The 25,155-nt window shown below is 40.5% G+C and overlaps 2 protein-coding genes and 1 non-coding gene across 5 annotated transcripts; all 3 read right to left on the minus strand.

The window, feature by feature from the left end:
- Positions 1–456: 456 nt before the first annotated feature.
- bbs7 (Bardet-Biedl syndrome 7) lies at positions 457–18,074 on the minus strand. 3 transcript variants are annotated; one of them, XM_042337839.1, is made up of 19 exons: positions 17,929–18,074; positions 17,080–17,145; positions 16,507–16,569; positions 14,657–14,832; positions 13,721–13,907; positions 13,008–13,080; positions 12,208–12,324; positions 11,437–11,567; positions 10,684–10,768; positions 9,804–9,906; positions 8,951–9,143; positions 8,724–8,798; positions 7,102–7,167; positions 6,778–6,917; positions 5,691–5,855; positions 5,084–5,193; positions 4,868–4,971; positions 4,169–4,292; positions 457–514 (listed from the first exon to the last, which is right to left on the minus strand). In XM_042337839.1, exons 1-19 carry the CDS (start codon positions 17,962–17,964, stop codon positions 489–491), a joined length of 2,040 nt encoding a protein of 679 aa, XP_042193773.1. In that variant the 5' UTR covers positions 17,965–18,074; the 3' UTR covers positions 457–488. The 3 variants fall into 3 exon arrangements, with proteins under 3 accessions (XP_042193773.1, XP_042193767.1, XP_042193764.1); XM_042337833.1 differs by lacking the exon at positions 457–514 and adding an exon at positions 1,306–3,192 and having other exon boundaries at positions 7,102–7,164; XM_042337830.1 differs by lacking the exon at positions 457–514 and adding an exon at positions 1,306–3,192.
- A 2,037-nt stretch (positions 18,075–20,111) lies between these two features.
- Positions 20,112–22,519, minus strand: ost4 (oligosaccharyltransferase complex subunit 4 (non-catalytic)). Its single transcript, XM_007908269.2, has 3 exons — positions 22,427–22,519; positions 20,816–20,962; positions 20,112–20,315 (listed from the first exon to the last, which is right to left on the minus strand). Exon 2 carries the CDS (start codon positions 20,959–20,961, stop codon positions 20,848–20,850), a length of 114 nt encoding a protein of 37 aa, XP_007906460.1. The 5' UTR covers position 20,962; positions 22,427–22,519; the 3' UTR covers positions 20,112–20,315; positions 20,816–20,847.
- Positions 20,680–20,751, minus strand: trnas-uga. The gene has a single exon. It is a non-coding gene; the product is annotated as a tRNA-Ser (tRNA).
- Positions 22,520–25,155: the final 2,636 nt, after the last annotated feature.

Below are 25,155 nucleotides of genomic sequence, written 5' to 3' on the forward strand. Positions count from 1 at the left end.
AAATGAATCGTGCCGTACACTTTCCCAGCATTATATTAATCTTTCAGTGGGGCTTTTGCCACACCTTGCAAATAAGTGTTTGTGTGGGGCAAGTTGGATCAAGTCGCAACGACGCATGATTGCATTTTAAATTCATAGCGTGTGTATCAGTGTTAGGTCTGCTTTTAACGCAATTAACCAACTGAAATGCGAAGGTGGGTACTGACGGCCGCGCTAATCTGTCTGATTATCAGAAGCAAACAATAAAGCAACAGATGGAACCAACTGAAAGCCGGTGAGCAACAGAACCGCGGTGCAATCAAAATAGCCTTCGGTTAACTTATATATTTGCTGTCCCATTTACTCATAGCTTCTCACCTCTCAACACAAAATATATTTTCGTATACATTTATCAAGAATTTTGGATAGCAGTGGCCCCAATGAGCTGAGGATCACTGAACTGAACACTAATCTTGACGCCACTGTGAACTCTCCTGAGGAAACACTGGCTACACAGCGTAGCTGGTTTCACAGTCTGTTGGGAAGAGGAGAGGTGGCGGTTAGGTGTCAACTTTGATGCGTTCTGTAGAAGAGTAAACAGAAGAAGTGCAAAGCGCTAGTGTTTTATCTCTTGGTAGTTGTAGATGCCGGGAGAGGAAATAATTGCTGATGTGCAAATCCTCCTCAACCTGTTCTCCCACTTCATTTTGTTCTGCTATTAAAAAGCGAGTATGTCTGTAATTACTTTTTAACATTCACAACAAATTATGATCAGTTCAACATTTTGATTTTCTCTCTCTGCGTGTGGCGAGGGGGGCAGGGGATTTGGACATTTTAGTTAAAACAGAAGCGCATCCGTTGAGAAACTGGCCAGGAAAAATTACTGAGCCATACAGTGTCAGCGACAATAGTTGAATTGACATGCATCGTTGACAGCATTACTTAACTCTGCTTAACATAATCCTGTTTATACTGACATCCCTTTATTTTATAATCCTTTGCGTTTGAAATAAGGCGACCATGTGGTAAATTTGTGAATTGTGTGTTCATACTAAGTTTAATAGACAATAGAATAAACTCCTGATATCTCGTCGCTTCAAAGGAAAAGGGCTCAGGGACAAATTATCTGGAGTGGCAAGTTAGGCATATGTATAAGTACATACATAAATGCAGTTGGGATATTACAGTATAATGATTTAAGTGGTAGTGACAAGTTGAACCAGGTTCGAGGTATCAGGAGTTTACTGTATACTGCTCAAATCACTCACTAAATTACTCAACCTTATTTAAAGCCTCATCATTAACAGAGAACAGTATAAAATACCCTTTGGGTAGTAAGCCATTTATTTTCTGGGTTGAAGAATTATCGAATTCTGCCATACATCAAGAAAATTACTTTCTATAAAACAAAATGTCAAAATATCATTTGGTATCAACTATACAGTTTGTAGTGATTTGAAAGTGAGAATCTTGAAATTGATTCATTCTGCAACAGGGAATCAATGGAGCCTGGGAAGTGCTGGGATGGTGGGAATGCAGAGCCTGGTTTGGGCGAGGACACAGGCAAATCAGATTACTGTATGATTCAGTAATGCAACTAATACAGAATCCAATGATAACACATATCTGAGTGATACGCTGTATGCATAGTGAATATTACATTGGGTTTGATGTGGTACCAATTCATATAACAAGTGCACTCAACCATAACCTTGTGCGTTTTTCTGGTTTCCCCCCACTGTCCAATTCATGGTGGAACAACTTATCCTATTTACAGTAAAACAATAGCAAGTCACTGCATCAATAACTCTAAGCAGTGGAATGAATAAACAGGAGTTTAAATAAAAAGAAAAGCAAATCTAATGTCATACTGAACAATATTGTAACATTTAGTCTCGGCTTTTAATACAATTCCTGAAAACAATTTGTTAAGAGTAAACTGACCCAACATATCTTAATGGAAGTGAACAAATGAACTATTCAAAGTTTTTTTTCAAATAAACTTAAATAACATGCTTCCAGTCATAACTGCTATTGGTTCTTTTGAATATGAAACAGGAGACCAGTCTGCCTGTTCAGGTGGATGTTAAAGATCCCCTGGTGCTATTTTAAAGGAGAAGGGACCTTTTCCCACCTGGCCAACAATCTCCAAGATAAAATTAGTCATTCATTGCATGGCTATTTGTGGGGAAATTGTGCTGCACAAACTGGCTGCTGCATTTGCCTACAAAATAGTCAGTACACTTTCCAGTTAATCCTGTGAAGTGCTTTGAGATGTCCTCCCAACATGAATACTGCTATATCAAAGATTAATAGTTTATTACTGTGAACTACAGTAGTTTACTGCAGGACTGTAGTGTTTTATATTTTGTTCCTACATTATAACAAATATTAACCACAATAGAATATGTAAATAATAATTGGTGAAATTCACCATCAACCATAGTTTTACTTCAGTTGGTCCAAAATGTCTACAGTTAGAGTCCTCTAGTCTTACCAATGTTATGTAATTCTAATATTTTATGGTTTTATTACAATTGCCCCTTTGGGCTTTGGAACCAGTGTTACTATACACAGGTCTAACGAACACAGGACTGAGTCTGCAGCTGTTCTATTACATTGTCAGTTCCTGATCTTTAACAGCTATCTGAAGAAGCGCCAGGTTGATGCTGATAATGCTATTAGAAAGAAGAGGTAAAACTGAATTTGAGAATACACAAACATGAAAAATAATTAACAGACCACATACTTCACAAAATCTGCAGTATTCTGTTCATGTAGTCTGTCACATACAAGAACATTCTTTCAAATGCTTTTAACAAACATAATTATCTTGCTGTGCATTATCACAAGGGGTTTGTCCAAATTAATGCATATTGGGTTAAACCAATTGTGGGGTTTGAGAAATGAAATACTTCTGAAGTAGTATAATCTTTCACTTTTCCTAGTCCATAAACTAGATTGTCTGTCCCATTCCTAGTGAATTACTGCCAGTCACAGGAATACACTACATTATAATGGTCACAATCATTGATGAATGAACCTTAGTTTACTTTTCAGCAAGCTTTGAGGAGCTTAGCTAGGCTGAATCAAAGAATAATAGTAGACTATTAGGGTCATAGTTGTCCAAGATTTCCAACAAAAGAGGAACTTTAGTTTTCACATTGGTACCCTTGAATTTGAACTTGTCTATGAAGAGATCGGTTATCATGCCTGAATGAGAAAAGAGATAATTAAATGAGCACATACGGAGATATTGCTCCATTTTGCATCTTTCTGTTAAAATACTATACATTTCTTTTCAACCATCAACAAACAGAAAGTTTGGTAATGCTGAATGAGTCCACATTCTTTTAAGTTCCTCAAGAGTTTATGGAGGTGAGAACGGTCGATTTAAAACGCCCAATGGTAAGCTCCTCCAAAAGTTTGGTGGTTAAGGACCACATCCAGTGCAGTAGTGAGACATGGACTGGAGAAGGTTACAGATTCAATCCCTGATCTGTGTTATGTTAATTGATCTCACCTGGGGCTGCAGTGGAAATAAGACCATTGAAGGTGAAAATGATTCAGTCAGAGTTCCTACTCCCGATCATTTGTCGATTTTGTAAGATACGATATGATCCAAGTTACAATGTGTTTCTATTCACTTTTTTGTATTCGAGAACATCAACAGGCTTTGGCTGTGTATATTCAATACATTACAACAACAATAATTTACAATTGTGCAATCTAATGCTGATGTTTGGGGAGAAATTTATTGTAATGGAGTTGGTTCTAGGTTGTGCTATGCTACTTGAAGCCTCTTAACCAGAGTTCTAGGGATACTTGTAGTTATCAGAATACAGGCCAACCCTATTATAACACAGTGGTTTCAGATCATAAACTCAGCCTCTTCATTATGAAATTGTCTGTGTCAGTGTTTCCCAAGTCATCATGTTGCTGCTGATATCCCTTCAAGTACATTTGCATGGTAAGCAGAGCTGCCATTACCTCCTGTGCAATGTGCATGCTTGCTCTGCACAAGAACCACTTAATGTTAGTTCTGGCGTGTTAGCATTCATGTGCAGAGAGAAACCACAAGTGTACCTGATTCCAGCATACCGTCAATGGTGCAACCCAGGATGTGTTATAAATGGGGTCAATCTTAAATTGTGTGCTTTCCAGGTATTCCCAGTATTCACATTCTTACCATACAATCTCTCCAGGTGAGCAGGCTGTTTCTTGTATTCTTCCAGCAGGGTATCTGCCTCCTCTAAAATACTGCGGTATTCAGGAATCAGGAAATCCACATTCCCTTCATGCACTCGCAGTTCCTACAATATATACAAATAAAATGACACCCCACACAGTGCATAGCAACTCCTTCTGATTAGCTATTCAACCTTTAGTCCCAACAACATAGTGAGAAGCAAAGACTAAATTTGTTGTTCGACACCAAGTACACCAAGCCAAACAGGTGAAACTCAGGAAAATAGATGAAGAATACATTGGAGTGGTGTACCAGTGGGGCAGAGTGACAAGCTGCTGGTTACCAGCAGAAATCACTGTTTGTGACACAGCGCAGCTATTAGATACTCCTGTAACCAATATCGTATTTTAGATCTTAAATTATCATTTACAATTCTGCTACCAGACACCTCCACGTAGACTCAGGGAAGAGAAGCGCCGGCTCAGGGAAACAATGTTTGGAGGACTCCATCATTCCTGCCCAGAATGTCAGTACAGTAGTACTACAGCTTCAGTCTACTTTGTTCCATCATTAGAACATGTGTATCACGCACGCTGTTAGATAAAGAAAAACAGAACACTGTACAAAGGTTGTTGTGTCCTTCAGAAAACTATATTTTGCTTTTCTCAACTGGATTGTTACATCAGGCATGTAACTTACCTTCAAAGCATCAATCAGCTGGACTTTTTTGGCCAACAGCAATTGAAATTCCAGTTTGGGATGGATCAGTTTTAAAGTGTGGCCTACTGATTCCTCATTAATCTCTTTAAGAAAGACACGCATACATGAATGACATTAGGTAAAATTTACAAAACTAACATGATATAAATAACTGAACTCTAGGACCCAACAGATTGAATCTGAAGAGATTCTCACCATAGGAAATGTTGAGATTGATTTTTCTCTTTGTTGCTTCTTTGCTTAACACATCCTTCAGTATGGAAATAGTGGAGATGTTGTCAGACTTAAACAATCCTTCACCTTTTCTGAAATCAATGAAATTCAAAGAGAAGAATTTATCAAAAAGAAATCTTTCAAAAAGAAATCCAAGTTAACTTTATTAACATTTCCAATAAACAATACTTTACACAGGGAAAGAGAGGGGGAGTGCGACTAAATGGATAGCTCTTTCAAAGAGTTGGCACAGGCACGATGGGCTGAATGGCTTCCTTCTGTGCTGTATGATTCTACTGACACCAATTTACGACATTTATTGTCCAAAATGACAGAACAGAAAGTATTCTGCAGCAGAATCAGAGCATTTGAAAGGGAATTAGATAAATACTTGAGGAAAATATTAAATGATACAGGAACAGAGCAGGGGAATGGGTTTAGAGCAGATGGCTGCAGTGGGGGACGAAGACTGGAAGGGTTGGAAGAGTTGCATATTATACAAAGACAAACAAAAGGTGCAATATTTATATGATGCCAACAAGTTTAGCTCACTTATTTGCCAGTAATCTGGGGCAGTACTATCTCTTACTTGTAGTAACATTCCAACTCGGTATCCAAGAAGGTGTTCTGAAAGTAAAATGTGGCATTGTCGCCGACTGGAACTTTATCTGGTACTTCAGGCAGGCAAAATACAACCCAGGAATGAACTTCAGCAAAGCTGAACTGACCTGTGAGTGTCAGTGTATTCACTGGCCTATGTTAAGGCAAAGGAGAGAAAGAAAGAGAAGCACAAATCATTCTCCTGGAAACAATGTACTTACTTTGTGATTTTCTCCCTCAATCAGAAAAATATTTCTCATGATAATTTTGGCTAATTTTCTAAAATAAATTATTTGCACCAATTTTATTTGTGAGATGAAATTTTAAGCATATGTTCAGATGCATCCTTATCTAAACCAGACTAACTCTACACTTATTAGTAATCAAACATTCAACAACTGAGAGATCCTCTATTAAATCATCTGTCCAGACACCTGCAGTACATTCTCTAGGTTACTAGTCTGTGGCAAGCTCTTTCATGTAGGCCTCCAAATATATCCGATTATCCACACTGTTTGCTCATTTATAATCGGGTCTGTCCCAATTGTGGCAGATAATTCAACAAAAATTACATTTGTATAGCGCCTTTCAAATCAGGAGGACATCCCAAGGTGCTTCAAAGAATATACTGTAAAGTGAATTTATTGTATATTTGTGGGAGAAACTCACTAAACCGCAGGCATAAAATAGTCTATCTTACTGAACATAGCCTGAAGAGGACGGAAAATTCCCAAAAAGCCAAAAATCAAGTGCCATATTTATATATATATATAATGTAGGTACACACACAAGTAGGATTTTTCTTTCAAATTTTAGGCTACAAGAAAAAAAAACTAATTTGAAAGTATTTATGTGAAAACTCAGTACTGGCAGACGTCTGAATATCCTTACGCAAGAAAACACATTGTGATATCTGAAGTTGAAGTATAAGATGAATTAAAATACTGTTGTTTATAAAGCAAACTATTGACCACATCTGTCACCATATCCAGGCTGCTCTGATCTGCAATGAAAATTCACTCAGTAGAGAAGATTGTCAAAAGGGCCTGGCCGACCCATCACTTCTATTACCCTACCTGGTTTGATCAAACGAATGTGTCCTCTGGTGAAGAGACAATGGTTTGATCTGATACTGATGAACCTGGCAGGTTTTAGGTTGGAGACGAGGGGTAATGTAGGCTTGTAGTATTCCATACTGTCCTTCAATGGAGCGAATCTGTTTAAAAAATAAAATAAACACTCCTGAAAGGCAAATTAAAGTTGCCATCTGCCACTGAAATTACAAAGTTATAACTGCTACAAAGTAGTACAAGCCCAAAAATCTTTAAAGCTGCTGTAGAGGAAGTAAAATATACTTTCAACTTTACAAGGCATCTTTATTATTATTATTATCTTCATACCTTTAGCTCCAGTCTGGTGGTGTTGGCCTGGCATCGATAAGTAGCGAGAAGAAAGTTCCCATTCTGCTGTGACAAATACAATAAAGCAAAAAGTGCACCAGTACTAAAGGAAAGTGACAACAACAAAATTACATTTGTATAGCGCCATTCATGTCCCAAGGCGCTGGACAACCAGTATTTTGGACCCAAGCTGGAGGTCAGGATGGGGGGAGGGTGGAGGGCAGGTAGGGAAGGAGGGTGATCAAAGGTACAGTCGAAGAGGAGGGTCTTGAGACTGGTCTTGAAGGAGGCGAGGGAGGGGGCGAGGCGGAGGGCCTGCGGGAAGGAGATCCAGAGGGTGGGGGAAGAGCAGAGGTGGGGGGAGCAAGGTCATGGAGGGCTTTGAAGTTCTGGGTAATCTACAGCCTATGGAGGGAGGAGTTGGGGAGGCCGACAAGCAAGAGAGTTTGGATCACAACGAGAAGCCCTGTATAAACATCAGCTTTAGCATCTTTCAGTCCTGAATACTGGATTTATCAACAGCTAGGCACTGCTGTGCACTATCTCGCCCTACTAAAAAATATCAGTGTTTAGGATTTGTCTTCAAGATCCAAGAAAAGCATCAATCTCAACTCAACCCATATTTGTTCTGGAACTACTGCTGCTCTGTGAATGTTAACCTGTGTTTATATAGATTACAATAATACAATGCAGTTTATATTCATATCGTGCCTTTCTCATCTGGAGGATGTCTCGAAGCACTTTTTACAGATGGGTAGACACCCAAGCCATGGGGATGGAAGGGAGAGTTGAAAAGGGGGGAGGGAAGCAAAAAGATGATCGAAAATGCGATGATAGGGCAGAGAGGGCGGACAACATGAAGCAGGCTGATGTTCGCTGAGCGAAGGGCATGGCTGGGTCGATAGGGTTGCAGGAGATCTCGGAGGAAGGAAGGGGTGAGGGTGTGGAGGGATTTGAATGTGAGGATGAGGATCTTGAATTCGATCTACTAGGCTTTGGGGAGTTTGGGGTGATAGGCTCATTTTATAATTATGAGCCTAATCAGCTATTATCCACCTGCATTTCTATCAGAGCTGATACTTCCACAATAGATTATGAGAACTTTTCTATTCTATGCAAAAAAATTCTCTTGTGAGAAATTTTTTACTTATAATAGTCACTACACTTTACAGTAAATCCTGAAGCACTTTGAAATGTCCCGTTATTATGAAAAGTGCTAAATCAAATGCAAGTATTATTATTTTTATAAAATCACTCTACGCAAACCCATCACTAAATAAAGAGTTTATCAATGTGAATAGCATAATTTACTGTTACAATTCAGCAGGGATAAAACACATATCCCTGTCAAACACCATTCCACATGAACGACCAAAGCCTCTTGAACTTTAATATTTTACTAATTTTACTTTTTTTAATATATTGCTGTGCACCTCATTTGCAGACTGCCAGAAAGGTGAAGTATTGGAGGGAGTGTAAGCAATGTTAATAATGAAAATTACCATTCACTGACTAGGATGAAATTAGGAAAGCAACTGTTCCAATTAATTAATTGATCATTGATTAATAATAATAATAATAATACTATTATAGTGAACTTTGAATAAATCTTATTTTCTTACCTCTATATCACACCCACTGAAACTGACCACAGCAGAAGTTTTGTCAACATCTAGTAGGTCAATAGGGATGTCACTCTGTGCAGAAAGACAGAATAAACTCATCAGATCTTGCTCTCTCCCATGCAGCTAACTCTCTGGTCTTGGTCCAATTGAAGTTGGGTAACCACAGAAATAAATATGTTCTTCTGATCCAAGGCCCACTCAAACATGTCCACAGCAGCTCTTACCTGGAGCAGCACATTGTCAATAGCCATTTGCACTTCCAGGATGAGACTATAGCTTGCATCATCACGATTCAGAACAAATTTATCATTTACGCTGAACACGGGCACTGCTGAAACTGCACCGCTGGACTGTGCCGATTGCTGGTATTTCTCACGCTCCTGAAGCAACTTCCCTTGTAACTGCTCCAGTTCCACTCTAAGTAATGAGGGAAGACAAGGATCCTACAGTGAGCCTTACATGAAACAGTTACAAAATAGAGATAGATCTTATCCAGGCCCCTTAAGTGTAACAGGCGTGGCAAAACTAGAGCTATTCCAAATCAGCTCTGTGAAACAGAAGGAGTACAGATCAATTTCAGCTAGGTAAGAAAAAGGGGTTGCACAATCTGAATGTAATCTATATCAGAACTGGTTACTACATAAATGGTTCAACAAGATCTATTTCATTAAAGGTTCCTCTATATAGATCTGACTTGGATCTCTTCAGGCTTTTATTATACTAACTTCCTAACTAACATTTTTACTTTTATATCGCCAGAATTAACAACAGCTTGCTTTCATACAGCAGCCCACATGAAGGGTAGCGGACTCAAGAGTGCTTGACAGTGGCTCAGCTTGATGCCGAGCCAGGGGGGTGGGGTCATGACCATAGGCACGTTCGAAGAGGAAGGTCTTCATGCTCGACCTGAAGATGGGGAAGGAGGAGGCAAGGCAGAGGGTTTGAGGGCGAGTGTTCCAGAATTTCGGGGCTTGTGGCTGGACACAGATGGTGGAACGGAGGCGACGAGGGACAAGCAGGAAGCCGGAGACAACCAAAGAGCTAACCCAAAGTAAAAATCAAACTATCATCTCAGACCTCAGATTCAGGACCTTGTTTTGCATCTCCTGGTTCATCTTCACCTCATCCCCAGGACCCACCTCTTTCTGAATTGGTTCTGTGGTAAGCCCAGTCACCCAACCTATGAAACAATCATCATACAAATAAAAAGGGCATCAATTCAACACACATCAGCCAACCAGGGTGGTCCAACCGGCAGCCCATGGGCCGCATCCGGCTCGGGGGAATGATTTCATCCGGTCCAAGAACCATTTCCAACTTCATTGTCCAACGAGCAAATACCGGTGACGCTCAGGGCCTGAGCCAAGCAGGAGACAGACACCAGGGGCTCAGGCTGTGCCTGAAATGGTACTGGTCAATCAGGATAAAGTATTGTTTAAGTGGCCCCCGCAGATACACCTCGAGCACTCAGCAGCCAAAAAGTTGGACCACCCTGATCTATACCTACAAAATAGTAAAGTACTGCACTCTTTCTGATGGAAATCTTCACACGGATACTGTTGATCTTGGAACTGAGATAATAAGACAGAATAACTCAGATAAGATGCATCAATTGTAGGTTTTACTTTAAGGCTGACAAGAACAACTTAATTTTTCCAATTTCTGCAGTAACTCGGTCACTAAAATTATGTTAAACATTTCAAACCAGGAGCAAATGCCATTACCATTAAACATGTAGACAGACTCAATTAGATAGGTATGACATTGACTTCCTTTGGTTTCCCCCCTTGGATGATTTATAGGATAAATGGAACTGCTCTACAAAAGATTATTATGTGCCAGTTTATCACAAGGGAACCCCAACAAATTTTTCATTTAATTAAAGAATGGCTCTAAAGAGGGCTGCATATAAACCAATGGAATCTTAACAGAATTTTCTTTTCTTTTCCTCTCATACCTGTATAAGTGCCTAGCAAAACCTCATCATATCCCTCCTTTCCAAAACAGCCACCTTGAATCGAAGTGATGCTCTCAGACAATGCCTAGAATATAGAGATGCAAGTTAAACAAAGATACAGCTCAGTCCATTACAATTACTTAGACATGCAGCTATTTATTCCTCGAGTGGACATGGAAGTTGTATTCTCCTTACATTTGATGTTATTCTCATTTGGTTACCACTCCCCCAGCAAGATGTAAAAGTGTATTCCCAGTTTTCTCCTGTTCTTTAATAAAATGAAGATGTTTAGCCTGGGATCTTTAATACCACCTGTATTATAATATATTATAACTTATCGACATAATGAAAAGTTCACTTTATTATTTCATTATAACACTAATGAAAAGTATTCAGTGCATTCTTAGCAATGGCCTCTGAGATCAGAAGATCAAAAGGTTGAGAACAGTGAGGAAAGATGTTGTTTCCTGGTACTCCAAAGCAGAGCATGTTTGTGCACTTACACAATGGTGGTTATATTTAAAAATACTCAACATCTGATTAGACTATTAGTATATAGTCAATATAAAAAGTACCAAAACTCAGGACAATGTTACAGCACTAAACATAAAAATGTAGAATTTCCACCAGCTCAATTATATCTCTAGACTAACAAACACAAATCTCTAATCATAAAGGAGTCTACATAAGTCAGATGTGAGCTCTGTATGCAGGAACATAATGAAATATTTGTCCAGTGGAAGGAAAACTTACGTGTTCAAACCGAAGACCAGGCTCATTGTTAGCATCAAATGCATAAATTTCCACCATTCCATCATCTCGGCCAACAAGTAGCTCTTTGACTCCATCCCCTAAAATGTCAAAATAGTCGATACACAGAATACCTGTAGTCCACAAAAAAAAGTTTAATTTCTGCATTCAATGCCACTTATTTATTAATAGTTACATTATGAAATTTGCATTAATTTGCTATGATTTTTCACATTGAACCACTGCAAACTTAACAATTAAACTGCAGTTTTAAAAGTCCTCCCAGGAAGTCATCTGAAGTTTAAAACATTCGCTCAACTATCCATTAGGTTGTTTTTTCCCCCTTCTACTGAAGGCACTGACTGATGCCAAAATACGGTAACACAGATGCCATCTATCCTCTGGTACCTCACCCTAGTGTGTGACTTCAGATGATGAGCCTTAGCAGCTATATCCAATCCTCACTTAATATCCGTATAATTTGCACCTCCAGGAGTGATGAGGCAAAGCTAACCTGCTCATTTAGCTTCCAAATTGTAAGAGAAATCACAACAATAATCTCTCATTACTCAGCCCATTCCCATTGTTTAATGCCACTGCAAAGAGTGCAAGTCAGGGGAGCTCCCACAGGACTATTATGGTTAAGTGCAGTGCCCCTGGAACTATGGTTCCATAAAATTATTTTTTCTCTCCAAATAAATGTTCCAGGCAAACTCAACCATAAAGCATCTCAAACCAATGTTTCAGAAATGAAAATGTTAAAACCTTACGTACCCCCTCTCTTTTTTTCATTAAGCATCTCCCAAAGATGGACTGGAGAATTTCCTGTGATTTGGACCAATCCTAACTTCCCATCCGATGTTCCATATATAATCTCTTCTCCTGAGTTCCCTGTAAACAGAAAGTTACACATTGACATGTGGTGCAGGACTTCCAAAAGGAGCATTATTTGCGCATTTCTACAGTTACAAAGAAAACTGAGTATGTCAAAGAAAAATGCCTTCAGTATACAATACATTTTACACTTAGATAGCACCTTTCATGTTGGGAAGATGTCTGAAAGCTCTGAAAAATAAAGGTGTAGGTACAACCAATGTTAATTTTATTGAGTTAAATTAACCTTCTGACATACTGACACCAATCCAATTTCTCATAATTCAAACATGAAGAAATTAATGATTGATTTCAGACACAATAATTGAAGCAAAAATGGTAATAAAAGTACAGGAAGAGTTAGCAGTTCTGAGTACTCATTGATGCTCCTGTACTAAGTATCAAAGTATTTTAGATGGATAAAAAAAAAGATAACTGCCACGAAACTGCAGGGAAAAATATCCACACTATAAACTAAGTTTTATTGTAGGGAAATCCCTGTACTGTGAGACTTTGGGTCCATTCTGAGATCTCTTCAGTCACAAGCACTTTTTCCACAATTCATGCTGTTCAAACACTTTTCAATCTAGGAATTATGGACAGTAAAAGACAAATGTCTGAGACACTACCCTACATTAAGGGGCGCTATATAAATGAAAGTTGTTGTTGTTTATAACATACAGATTTTGCACTACAGTTACCTCCATTTCCATTGTGTAATGCCAGGACAGTAGGTTCTCCAGATACCTCAAATTCATACAACAAGTTTGATCCCTGGTAAGATACAATAAATACAGTACTTTCAAAAATGAAACCATAGCAAGAAACCATTACAGAAGTTTTCGACACAAGTTTAATTTCCAGAATTCAATGAAATGGAATGTTTTGAAAATGAGAACAAATTAAAGTGCGAGTCTAGTAAAAGTATAGTAAAGCAGAGTTACTACCATGAAAGCAAAGAATCTGTGGGAGGATTGGACAGTGTATGTAATCAAAGAAGTTATCTATTCATGGACACTGCCATTTTGAAACAGTGGTCATATTTACTAGTTTTTGAGTTTGGGTGAGATATTAATTACAGTTGCCAAACTGTTGTTTTTCACACAAGTTTTATTTTTCATGTACCACTTTTGTCATGCTCATATATTCTCTGTAGAACCCACAACGTCAAGAAGTAGCACACTGAACATTCGCACTAGTCTAGGTAAGTCTGTGTTAAATCAATATTTTGTTTCCAGTAGCTAATGAGTAGTGATATTTAAGGTGTGGTCATAAATTAAGAAATATTCAATCAAGAAAAATGTATTTGGTTAGCCACCACTGCTGTATAACGGTGTATTAACATCAGCACAGAAACAGAAGTTGATACTGAAACAAATTTAACAAATAACTTGATATGTATCTGTTGTAATACCTCCAAAACCCGAAGAACTCGGTCTTTGCAGGCCAATATTGGTGTGATGCGGCCCAATTTTTCAATCGGAAGGCAGGTAATATCATTGATCTTATCACTAGAAAGGTAATAGTCTTGATCCTTGCAGTCGCAGTAATGATTATAGATATAACTTGCACACAAGAAAAGGTCTGGCCCAGACACATGCCTGTAAGGAATAGTAGATAGTGAATAATTCATGTCTATATAACCTAAATCTGATATGTTTATTTCTGTACATATGAATGGTTTTGTTAGCAATGGAAATAATTATTTGTTAAAAATGATTTCCAGAAGCTCTCCCAATGGCTGTTGATAAGGCTGTTGTGCAACATACAACTAAGCGAATCAGTTGTGGAAGAATGTAGGTTTGCAGTTATACCATTTCAGCTAAGCAGTAGGAGGACTAAAATTGGCCTCCGTGCCCATGGGCTAGGAAAAGAAGGTGGGAGAAAATTAGCCAGTTTCCAACTTCTGATTTCTATCCTTGTTAGAAAGTCCTCCCTTCTCGAGGTTAAAGCAAGCTACCGCCTGAGGCACTATACACAAGCATGTGTCAGTGTCTTCAGGAACAAAATCCGAAGAGTAATCACTGGGGGCGGAAAAACAAGAACAACAACAACAAATTACATTTGTAGCTCTTTTCACTTCGAGAGGATGTCCCAAGGCGCTGGACAGTCGGGGATTTGGACCTGAGCTGGGAATTAAGATTAGGAGGGGTGGGAAAAGGAGGACTACTGCACTCTGAGTCTTTAAGCGCTCTAAGATGCTACCCATGTGAATGGCTTTATATATATCTAAGCTGTTTCTGTTACTGCATAGATAAAAATATGGTTATTTCAGAGAGAATCTATTGGAGTGAACCTGAGGGAGGAAACTTCATTTCCAAATCCAATCAAGCAGATGCAATTCACTTACATAGCTCGAATGCTTTCGGTGAGATTAGTTTCAAATGACAGGAACTGCTTTCCCTTCTTTGTAAAACCTCGGACTTCTGACCCAGTGGCGATGAAGATTTTCTCTTGTGGTGTACCAATCGCTCCTCCGAGCTCCAATCTAGACACCTTTTGTCCTGGTAAGGTCTTGAATACTGGCTGTGTACAATTAAACTCACAAATTAAACTCACAAATCACGAATTTTGTACATATAGTACTTTCCTCCCCTTCCTTTAATGAATAACAAGATCACAAGACAATATTTAAAATCACTGATTATTAACTTTTTTTAAAAAAAATACAATTTGGACCAAATAACTTGCACGCAATTTTAGCGCTGAGTTCATTCTGATGGAAAGAAAACTAAATTGCTTCAAATATAACAACAATAATAATCCTTGTATTTGATGTAGCGGTTTTCACGTCTTTGAGACGTCTCAAAGCGCTTCACAGAATAGACTGTAAAGGGAATTGACTGTATATTTTGTGGGTGAAACGCGGTAGCCAATTGCACACAGCAGTGTCCCACAAACAGGCATGGATTGAGTGACCAAATAATTATTTTTATTTGAGGGATTATTATCCCTGGAAAAGCAACTAACGACCAGGTTCCTACTTATTGTTAGGTAATGTTACTGCTTAATATTAGTGATGAGCTGGATGCAAGACATCCCTATAATAATAATATGAAACTAACAGAGTGTGCGAAGCTCACTGGAGTTCCCAGAGTTATCTGCTCCAGCCAATGTCATAAATCAGGTTTCACCTCCCTCCTCTCCCGACTCGGTGTCAAGCTCCGCCACTGTTAAGTGCTCGAAGACGATAACCCGCACAATGTAAATACATGTTGTTATTGTTATTAGAAATACTAAATCCGGAACATCGCCAGACTACGGCACTACCTCACCCCTCACGCGGCTGAAACTCTGGTCCACGCCTTTATCACCTCAAGGATGGACTATGGGATCTCTCTCCTCGCCGGCCTTCCCGGCCCTCCCTCCACACTGCCGGTCATCCAGAACCATGCAGCTCGTGTACCGTCCCGCACCAGACACCGCAACCACATCACTCCCACCCTCACCCTCACTCCCACCCTCACCCTCACCCTCACCCTCGCTCGCCTCCACTGGCTCCCCATCCCCCAGAGGATCAAATTCAAGATCCTCATCCTCACCTACAAGGCCATTCACGGCCTCACTCCCTCCTACCTCTCTGACCTACTATCCGCCTACCTACCTGCCCGTACCCTCCGTTCCTCTGGCTCCGGTCTGCTCCACATCTCCCGCCCCAACCGCCCTACCATCGGTGGCCTTCAGCCTCTCAGCCCCGAGGCTCTGGAACTCCATCCCCCAGTGCCTTCACCTTCACTTCCTCCCTTTCCTCCTTCAAGGTCAGTCTCAAGACCTTTCTCTTTGACCGTGCCTTCAGCTCCCCTCTCGACTCTCTACCCCCTCCTCGCTCCCTCCTTCCCTCCCCTCACCCTGACCATTTCCCCTCTGCTCGGGTCCTAACCCAACTGTACAGCGCCTTGGGACGTCCTCCCGACATGAAAGGCGCTCTATAAATGGAATCTTGTTGTTGTTGTTGTATATTAACCACAAAGTAAACACGGGACATATCAAATTTGTTGCATTAACGTGACTCTTTGTGATGGACAGTTTTCAAATGTCAGTTTGCGAAATTTCTGGCAAATAATCCCAAATCAGCAAAGTATGAAATAAGGCCCAGGATGCAAAATATTCCTGATTATCTAGTCAGTCTATGCATGGCTATTCTCCAATCATTACATTGAAGGTTCTCTATGTAAGCAACAAACTGAAAACAATGCTTACCACTGCTTCTCCCCTTTTCATCCCGAAACAGAAAATCACTCCATCATGATCTGCAATGACAACCTAAACGTTCAAGAATAAAAACAACATTTAAAAGACTGTACAATTGAAAGATATTTCAATAAAAGTTTTTTTTTAAAAATCAGACTGTGCCATTTAGTAAAATGCAGAATTGCTGACATAAAAATCTTAGCTTGATAATAGAGGTTTCGAGCTCAAAGAGGCACAAACATACAGCAAATAGATCCATACTAAGGTAGATGTACAGTATCAAGCCAAGATTCTGTCTCCTTCTTCTACACTTACATCCACATTGACTTGAATTGCACTCATTTCCAGTGGACTAATGGCTTTTTCAAAGGTCACATGATATGCTTTTTTATGGTTGACTTTGTATCCCAAATCTGCAATTAACATTCCGATGCTATCAAAATATAAACACTTGCTTTATATCTCCGCTAAGAACTCAAACATTCTACTTCATTCCTGAAGAAATCTACCATTCTTATAATCTACCATTATTACTATTATTATCATTATTCCTCAAAACAGAACTACAGAACAGAAATGAACCTTTTGGGTTGCTCTCTTTCCAGATGCAGGCAGCAGCCTCATGGTCTTTTGGGAAGTCACTCCCACCTGCGATAACAATAAAGCAGAGTAGTTACTGAATAATCGTAATAAACTGATCCGTGTTAGTGTTGTATTGTCGGAGGTGCAGCCATTCAGGTGAGACAGCAAAACCGAGGTGGACATTAAAGATCGCGTGACACTGTTTGAAGAGAGAAGAGTGTCCTGGTCAACCATTCCCCAAATAAAACTGGTCATTTACTCGGTGGCTGGTTGTGGAGTGTTGCTGTGGGGTGTGTTGCTGTGTTGCTGTGGGGTGTGTTTTATATATAACAATCCTTGCATTTGATATAGCGCTTTTCACGTCTTCTCGACGTCCCAAAGCGCTTCACAGAACACACTGTAAAGTGAATCGACTGTATATTTGTGGGCGAACGCGGCAGCCGATTGCGCACAGCAATGTCCCACAAACAGTCGTAGATTGAAAATGACCAATTTATTATTGTTTTGGTTTTGGAGGGAATATTATTAGGCTCTGTGTGTGGAGTGAGGACACTGCCCGAGGTCTCGCCCTGACTGACCCCCCGGGGATTGGACCCGGTGTCTCACTCACAAAGCGAGTGCTCTAACCCCTGCGCTACAGGACTCGGTGTTGCTGCCCCATTCCACCCGCAAAATGAATGGTCTCTCTGCACCTTTGAGAGGTGATCAGGCGCGCGGTCTAACAGCGGGGATGGTGGCTATTAATGTTAGTGAAGCCTCTGCCCCCAGACAGGCTGCTGTGGCCCTGTGTTTATACTGTGACTGCAGCCCCCACCCCCCGGCCCAGCCCCCCCCGAGCCCCGGCCTCACCTGCAGGTAATCCACACGGTTCAGATTTAACTCCATTCCTGCGGTCCCAACACTTCCCGAGTCAGCAGCTGCCGCCGACCAACCAGCGCGGGGCGGACCCCCCCCCCCCCCCGGGCTGTCCTGTGGGCCGGGCCGCGCTCATCCCGTCGCCATGGAGATTCCTGACGCCGCAAACCATTGGACGGGCGGCAGCCGCACCCACATTCAAAACAACTTCTGATTGGCTGTTCGAGCGGCCCCGCCCCTCCCGTCACTCCCGCCCCGAAAACAACAGCCGCCGCCGCTGTCCCTCAGTGTGTGTGTGACCCCCCCCCACACCCCCCACAACAGCCCCCGGGGGGGGGGGGCACAGTATCACTCGCTCTCTCTCTCTTTACAGTATCAGCCCAACAGATTGCGATTCCCTGCTGTGGCCAAACCTCAGGCGAGTTCCCCCCCACACACCCACACACCCACACACACATACCCACTCCCCCACACACCCACTCCCCCATACACACACTCCCCCCCACACCCCCACCCCACACCCACCCCACACACACACACACTCCCCCACACACACACACCCCCCCCCACACACACACCCACACACACACCCACCCCCCCCACATGTACCCCCATGTTAGATTGGCCGGTCCTCCGGGGGTAATAAAATCCCCAAAAAAAAAGTCACTCAACCACAACTGTTTGTGGGGACGCCACTCCGCCACCCACAAATACACACACACTTTACAGTATATCGTAAAGTATAAAGTGTGAAGTGCTTTGAGATGTCTCGAAAAAATCAATCCACACACAAACGCACACACAGAGTATTATTATTACCAGGGAACCTAACAGTGTTAGCCTCGCCAATGGACTAGTTCAATTGGCGGGCGAAACCTCGCTTATCCCAGGGTAATAATAATCCTCCAAAAAGATAATTTGGTCATTTCAATCCACACTGTTTGTGGGACATTGCTGTGCGCAATTGGCTGCCGCGTTTCACCCACAAAATATACAGTCAATTCACTTTACAGTGTGTTCTGTGAAGCGCTTTGGGACGTCCTCCCGACGTGAAAAACGCTGCATCAAATGCAAGGATTATTATTATTATTATTATTATTATTAAACACAGCGGGGTCATTACCACATTTCTCAAGCAACGTTTACAGCACCTATAGAAAGAAATCTGACTAACTGTATCTCATTCACTTAACCTTTGATGCCCGATTTAAATAAAATAATCCTTGCATTTGATATAGCACCTGATCAGTGTCGAGATGGCGACATAAACAACAAATTAAGGGGCAATTATGTCAAACTGGCTGAATTGAACACTTCCAAAGCAAACATTGGCAATTTCTTGTGCTTAAGAGTGTTTTAAATGGAGTGAGGTATTGTTGAGAACTGGGGTAAAAGATCAAGGAATTCAAGGTGTTTTTAATACCAACGTATTCAAACTCAGAATATGTGGCACACATTAATAATTTTTATCATTTATTCCTAACAAAAATAGTTTCTGGGTTACTGTTGCTCACTTATCAACATCTAACTAATCAACATTAGGAGGCCTCACCTGCATTCCTGCAGCTGTTGTGGTTTGCTTTGATGCTGTTGAGGACAGGAAAGATAATCAAAACAAACTAGTAATTTTGATTAAACAAATATTAACTTGAAAGATTGAACTTAAACTTTAAGATTATTCATAGTTGCGACTAACTTGCTAAACACTACAATCATTAGGACTTTATGTCAGTGCCATTCTGAAGAGCACAAAAGGAATCACAGCTTTTATGATAGCTTCAGCAGCACATAATTTATTGATAACGTAGTTGTGTTAAGATTAACCCACAAATATAATCTACTTAGCAGTGGCCTATGTTCATATTATGTCATCCAGAATATGCTATTATAGTGTGAGTTATCCAAAGCCCTGTAATATCGTATGCTACTGAATGTTTTAATAAATAGGATAGCCAGAGAATATAAAAATAATTGATTGTGTCACACTATGAGGCATGCAACTCTCTTGATCCTTGAGCTGTATCTTCCAGCAAACTACTTTTCCAAAAAGCAAAATACTGCAGATGCTGGAAATCTGAAATTATTTTTCCATCTGTTTGATTACAGACAGCAAGTGTCCATTCTCCTGCTCCAGGTTACAATTAATTATTACTATAGATATTTTATTACGCAGGGAATTTCAAAATAACAAGTATGACTTTTATTTTTAAACAAATTATTGTACAGATTTATTCACAAACAGTTATCAGGACAAGGAGCATTTAATGTAGTTCTTGTAGTGTACTGCAGTCTTCTAAAGTCTAATCTGCACTGTGCAGCATCAATCATTCTCGCTCCAATCCTTCATACAATTCCACTGTTCATTGGTCCCAATCTTCAATCTGTAAAATAAAGCATAAAACTACCAGTAAATCACAGGAGGTGTTGATCCTTCAGCTGAAGATTTATGGTACAACATTAAAAATGTCACCACATATTTAAAATTGGTAATAAATGTCATATATTCCTACATAAATTTACATAATAATAATCCTTGCATTTGATATAGTGCTTTTCATGTCTTCTCGACGTCTCAAAGCGCTTCACAGAATAGACTGTAAAGTGAATTGACTGTATATTTGTGGGCAAAATGCGGCAGCCAATTGCGCACAGCAGTGTCCCACAAACAATCGTGGATTGAAATGACCAATTTTTGTTTGAGGGATTATTATCAAGCGTGTGGAATAAAGAAACTTGCCCAAGGTTTCACCCTGCCGGGAATCGAACCCAGGTCTCTCGCAATCAAAGCGAGTGCTCTAACCACTGAGCTACAGGACTCCACTGTACATAAATTCTCCAGGCAAAGTTCACATCTTTACACTACACAAATGTATTTCCTTACCCATCAGACTGTTATAGACCTAGTCTAATCCATTATTCCATTTTCTTGGGATTATTGACAGCAACGTAGTGGTACAGCACAACAAGCAGGAAAAGGGATACTCCTAGCATGTTGGCGAAGATTGCTAATTGGACGTCTGTGATCATCCTGTAAGAGAAATAAGATAATTACCACATTTATAATTCTAATGAAATTATGGAAGAATATAATATTGGTGTTCCTGCAAAGATATTAATTTTCAAAGTACACATTTACCCAGTAGCCCTCAGGATTACCATTTGTATTGTATCCAGTGGTCTGACTGACAATCTCAAGATTAAAAATACATTTCACAATGCATAGCAAAAGCAGAAACACAATACAAATTTGCAAACAGACCATAGCCCTGTTAACAGTTTCCTAAATTGATAATGGTGGTTTCAATAATGGCATTATCTCTTATGGATGAGGTACCGTTAATGGGGTACAGTATTATACAGATAGTGAATAATCTACTCTCAAGGCTCCTCAGATAGAGGAACCAAGAGAAATAAACTCAGCACTTCATTGAACGGTGAGCAAGCCAAGAGACTACAACCTCAATGTTAACAATAGAGTATCCCTTTTCAAACATATATATTTATATATTCTGGAGCTCTTTCATCAGTAATGATTTTAAATGAGAAATTGAATTTATACGTTCCAGTTCCAATGTTTTTCACCACTGTAGACTTTCACCATGGATTCAATGTACTACCACTGTAATTCAATTTAAAATTACCACATTTTTGTCTTAATTGAATACATAATTTTCCTCAATTTTGGGTAACATTGGAACAAGAGGCCATTTAATGTGTTCAATCGTTTTATTAAATCAGGCAAATCTATTGCACCCCTTTGCCGCATCTTTGATCCGGATCCATTGATAACCTCGCTTTCCAACTTATTTTATCCGTCTCCCTGTTGAATATCTGATTGCTGATCATGAGTGTGGTTTGGGCACTGCAATATTAAACTGCATGTAGATTGTGCCTTCACGCTGGATGGCATCTTGGGAGCACTTAAATGACTTCAGCGATTATACAATATACGCAGATCCGACTTATGCGGATTGTACTGGACTTCCAACTGATCTAAAGAAAAATGCCCTTTCACTATTCTCTGGATGAAGCAGTTTGGTTCTAATTTTAAGACCATATTCCCTTATGTTGGATTCCTCTGGAGATGGTGTGTGTGTGTGTGGGGGGGGGGGGGGGGGTGGGGGGGAATAGGAGAAATCAGCGTATCTCCCCCTCCCCCATACACCACTCACTATAATATATGAGACGTCTCAAGGACGTGAAAAGCGCTATATCAGAGATGCAATGATTATTATTATTATTATTATTGTTATTGTTATTATGATGAATACCTCTCACCTGGTTACCATTGTCTAAAGCTCCTGAAACTGACCTGTGCACAGCAGACAGTCAGTCAGTGGCTTTGGTCCCTTCACCAATGTTTTCCCGGAGTCGCTTTAAAACACCCACAAAAGAATCATTTCCTTTCAGTGACTGAGTGACCATTCCCCCCCTCTCTCTCCCCCACTGCCCTCCCAATCCCCGCGGCAGGAGCGGCGCCCTCAGCGTTTACCTGATGTCGGTTTCCTCACTGCCAGAAGCTCAGGCCACGTCCCCACAAGAGCGCCTCACACCAGCACTGCGGCTGCGCGGCGGCCGCCTCACACGTCAATAGGAAGCTGCGCAGGAGGTGGGCTCTGATCACGTGTCGGGGGGGGGCCTACGGTGGAAGGCTCTGATCACGTGTCGGGGGGGGCGGTGCCTACGTTGGGAGACTCTGATCACGTGTCTGGGGGGCGGTGCCTACGTTGGGAGGCTCTGATCACGTGTCTGGAGGGGAGGTGCCTACGTTGGGAGGCTCTGATCACGTGTCTGGAGGGGAGGTGCCTACGTTGGGAGGCTCTGATCACGCGCTCAGGGTGTCAAGGAGGCAAGAGGACTGATCCCGTGCCCAGGTAGCGCGAGACTTTGATCAGGTGACGGAAGGGTTGAGGGGGGGGAGTCGGGAGGGAGAGAGACTCTGATCACGTGCCGAGGGGTGGGAGTGACGGGTGGGCGTTCCTGCTGCTGATCGGAGAGGAGGCGATGGGGGCGCCCGCGAGCGGGTGACAAGGAGCGGGTTTGAAAACACACGGTAACGGTTTCCAACGGCTTCAGGGTCGGGAGGACGTCCCGAGGCGCTCCCGGTGTCCGCCGTCACCCCCTCAGGGATAAGATATATATTATATTGTACTTTACAGGAACAGCCCATGAAGCGCCTTGAGATGTTGTCGATGGCACGAGGTCCTGCACCAGAGACTGCCATTAGTACTTATTATTATTATTATTATTAAATGTCTTTCTATCCACTATTTATTTATTTGTTTATGTATTTGTTTATTTAGGGATTTAACCAAAACAAGACAGGGAATCTATTGTCTTGATAACAGCAACTAATTTGCTTAATTTTCAGATAAACTGTCTGATAACTATCTGTTAGTATAACTATCTGTTAGTATAACTATCTTTAGTATAACTATCTTTAGTATAACTATCTGTTAGTATAACTATCTGTTAGTATAACTATCTTTAGTATAACTATCTGTTAGTATAACTATCTTTAGTATAACTATCTTTAGTATAACTATCTGTTAGTATAACTATCTTTAGTATAACTATCTGTTAGTATAACTATCTGTTAGTATAACTATCTGTTAGTATAACTATCTGTTAGTATAACTATCTTTAGTATAACTATCTGTTAGTATAACTATCTTTAGTATAACTATCTGTTAGTATAACTATCTGTTAGTATAACTATCTTTAGTATAACTGTCTGTTAGTATAACTATCTGTTAGTATAACTATCTGCTAACGTGAGCATTTTTTCCCCTCAGTGACAGTTATTAAAATGAAATCAGAAGCTTTGGATTTTCTAACAATAAGACTCTGTTCCTGGAGCAGTTCCGGCCTTTGCACTGACTGATCTGTGAGCAAAATCATAATAATCCTCTCCTCTAATACCATAATACAGTCATTTGACAAAACCTATGACAGGTCCAACTCTTCGACACCTGTCGACACATCAGACAGATGGTGAATTTCGCCCACAAATATACAGTCAATTCACTTTACAGTCTATTCTGTGAAGCGCTTTGAGACGTCGAGAAGACGTGAAAAGCGCTATATCAAACGCAAGGATTATTTATGACTGTTATTATTGCTGAGGAAACCAGGGCTATGAAACTATACCGTATTCAGTCGTAAGATCAACAGAGGTAGCTGTTGAGCTGTTAGACATTTCAGTTCTGAAAAGAGAACTACGTGGTTCACAAGATCATATGGTTGGTTTGGATGAAGAAGACCCTTCAACACATCTCCACCCAAAATAACCACCGCCTCTCCCTCCCGCACACCAGCAAGTCCAGCCTCAACCACCCTTCCTGGCGACCTCTTCCAGGTGTTAATTACTTCTGAGTAAAGGTTAATTCTACAAGAGAAGGGAGTTTCTTCAGCCCAACAATTCTCCAGATTCTCCATGGCTGTTTGTGGGACATTGTTGCGTGCAAATTAGCTGCCACGTTTGCCTGCAAAAACACAGTCACTACACCTCTGTAAAATCCTGTGACATTTTAATAATAATAATAATCTTCGCATTTGATATAGCACTTTTCATGTCTTCCAGATGTCTCAAAGCGCTTCACAGAATATGCTGTAAAGTGAATTGACTATATTTGTGGGCGAAACGCAGCAGCCAATTGCGCAGAGCAGTGTCCCCACAAACAGTCATGGATTGAAAATGACCAATTTTTTGTTTTGGAGGGATTATTATGTTTTAAGACTGTAACAAAGTACTATATTGAATACAAGAATTATTATTTAACTCGTACTGAGATTTTCCAGTAATAAAGTCATAAATTCTTTGGTCTTTGTTCAGATGGGTTTGTTTCTCCAAAGATTGTTTCATCTATTTTTATGGGAGAATTGCAGTTTATGCATACATTTTTTGTTTAAAAAACTACAATATCTGTTGTTAATCTATTTAACTGTGATAATACCTTACAAACAATTCAGATCCCAGTTTCCAAAGCGGCATATTGTATTTTTTTTTACAGCAGATGTACATTGTGAAAAAAACTCACCCTTCGCACAATACTGTAATTCTCACCAACTCTATCTCAGAAAGCTCCATTCTCTCTATTACTTCAACAATCTCTGCCTCCACTATGAAAGGCTTATGTGAAACGTGTTTGTGCACATCCAATCCATTCCTGTTATTATTGCAGTCACCTGGCAATCTCAGGCAAAAAAGAGCAAGAATGA

Source organism: Callorhinchus milii, unplaced genomic scaffold (assembly GCF_018977255.1).
Source record: "Callorhinchus milii isolate IMCB2004 unplaced genomic scaffold, IMCB_Cmil_1.0 Scaffold1, whole genome shotgun sequence".
Lineage (NCBI taxonomy): Eukaryota > Metazoa > Chordata > Chondrichthyes > Chimaeriformes > Callorhinchidae > Callorhinchus > Callorhinchus milii.

Bases quoted from the DNA above. Each gene is read 5' to 3' on its own strand.
- ost4 (XM_007908269.2), bottom strand. From the start codon at position 20,961: ATGATCACAGACGTCCAATTAGCAATCTTCGCCAACATGCTAGGAGTA.
- bbs7 (XM_042337830.1), bottom strand. From the start codon at position 17,964: ATGGAGTTAAATCTGAACCGTGTGGATTACCTGCAG. The intron at 9,907-10,683 runs GTATGAGAGGAA...ATTGTTTCATAG, and splicing joins TTTGCTAGGCACTTATACAG to GTTGGGTGACTGGGCTTACC. The intron at 5,856-6,777 runs GTAGGGTAATAG...GCCTTAACATAG, and splicing joins CATTCGTTTGATCAAACCAG to GCCAGTGAATACACTGACAC.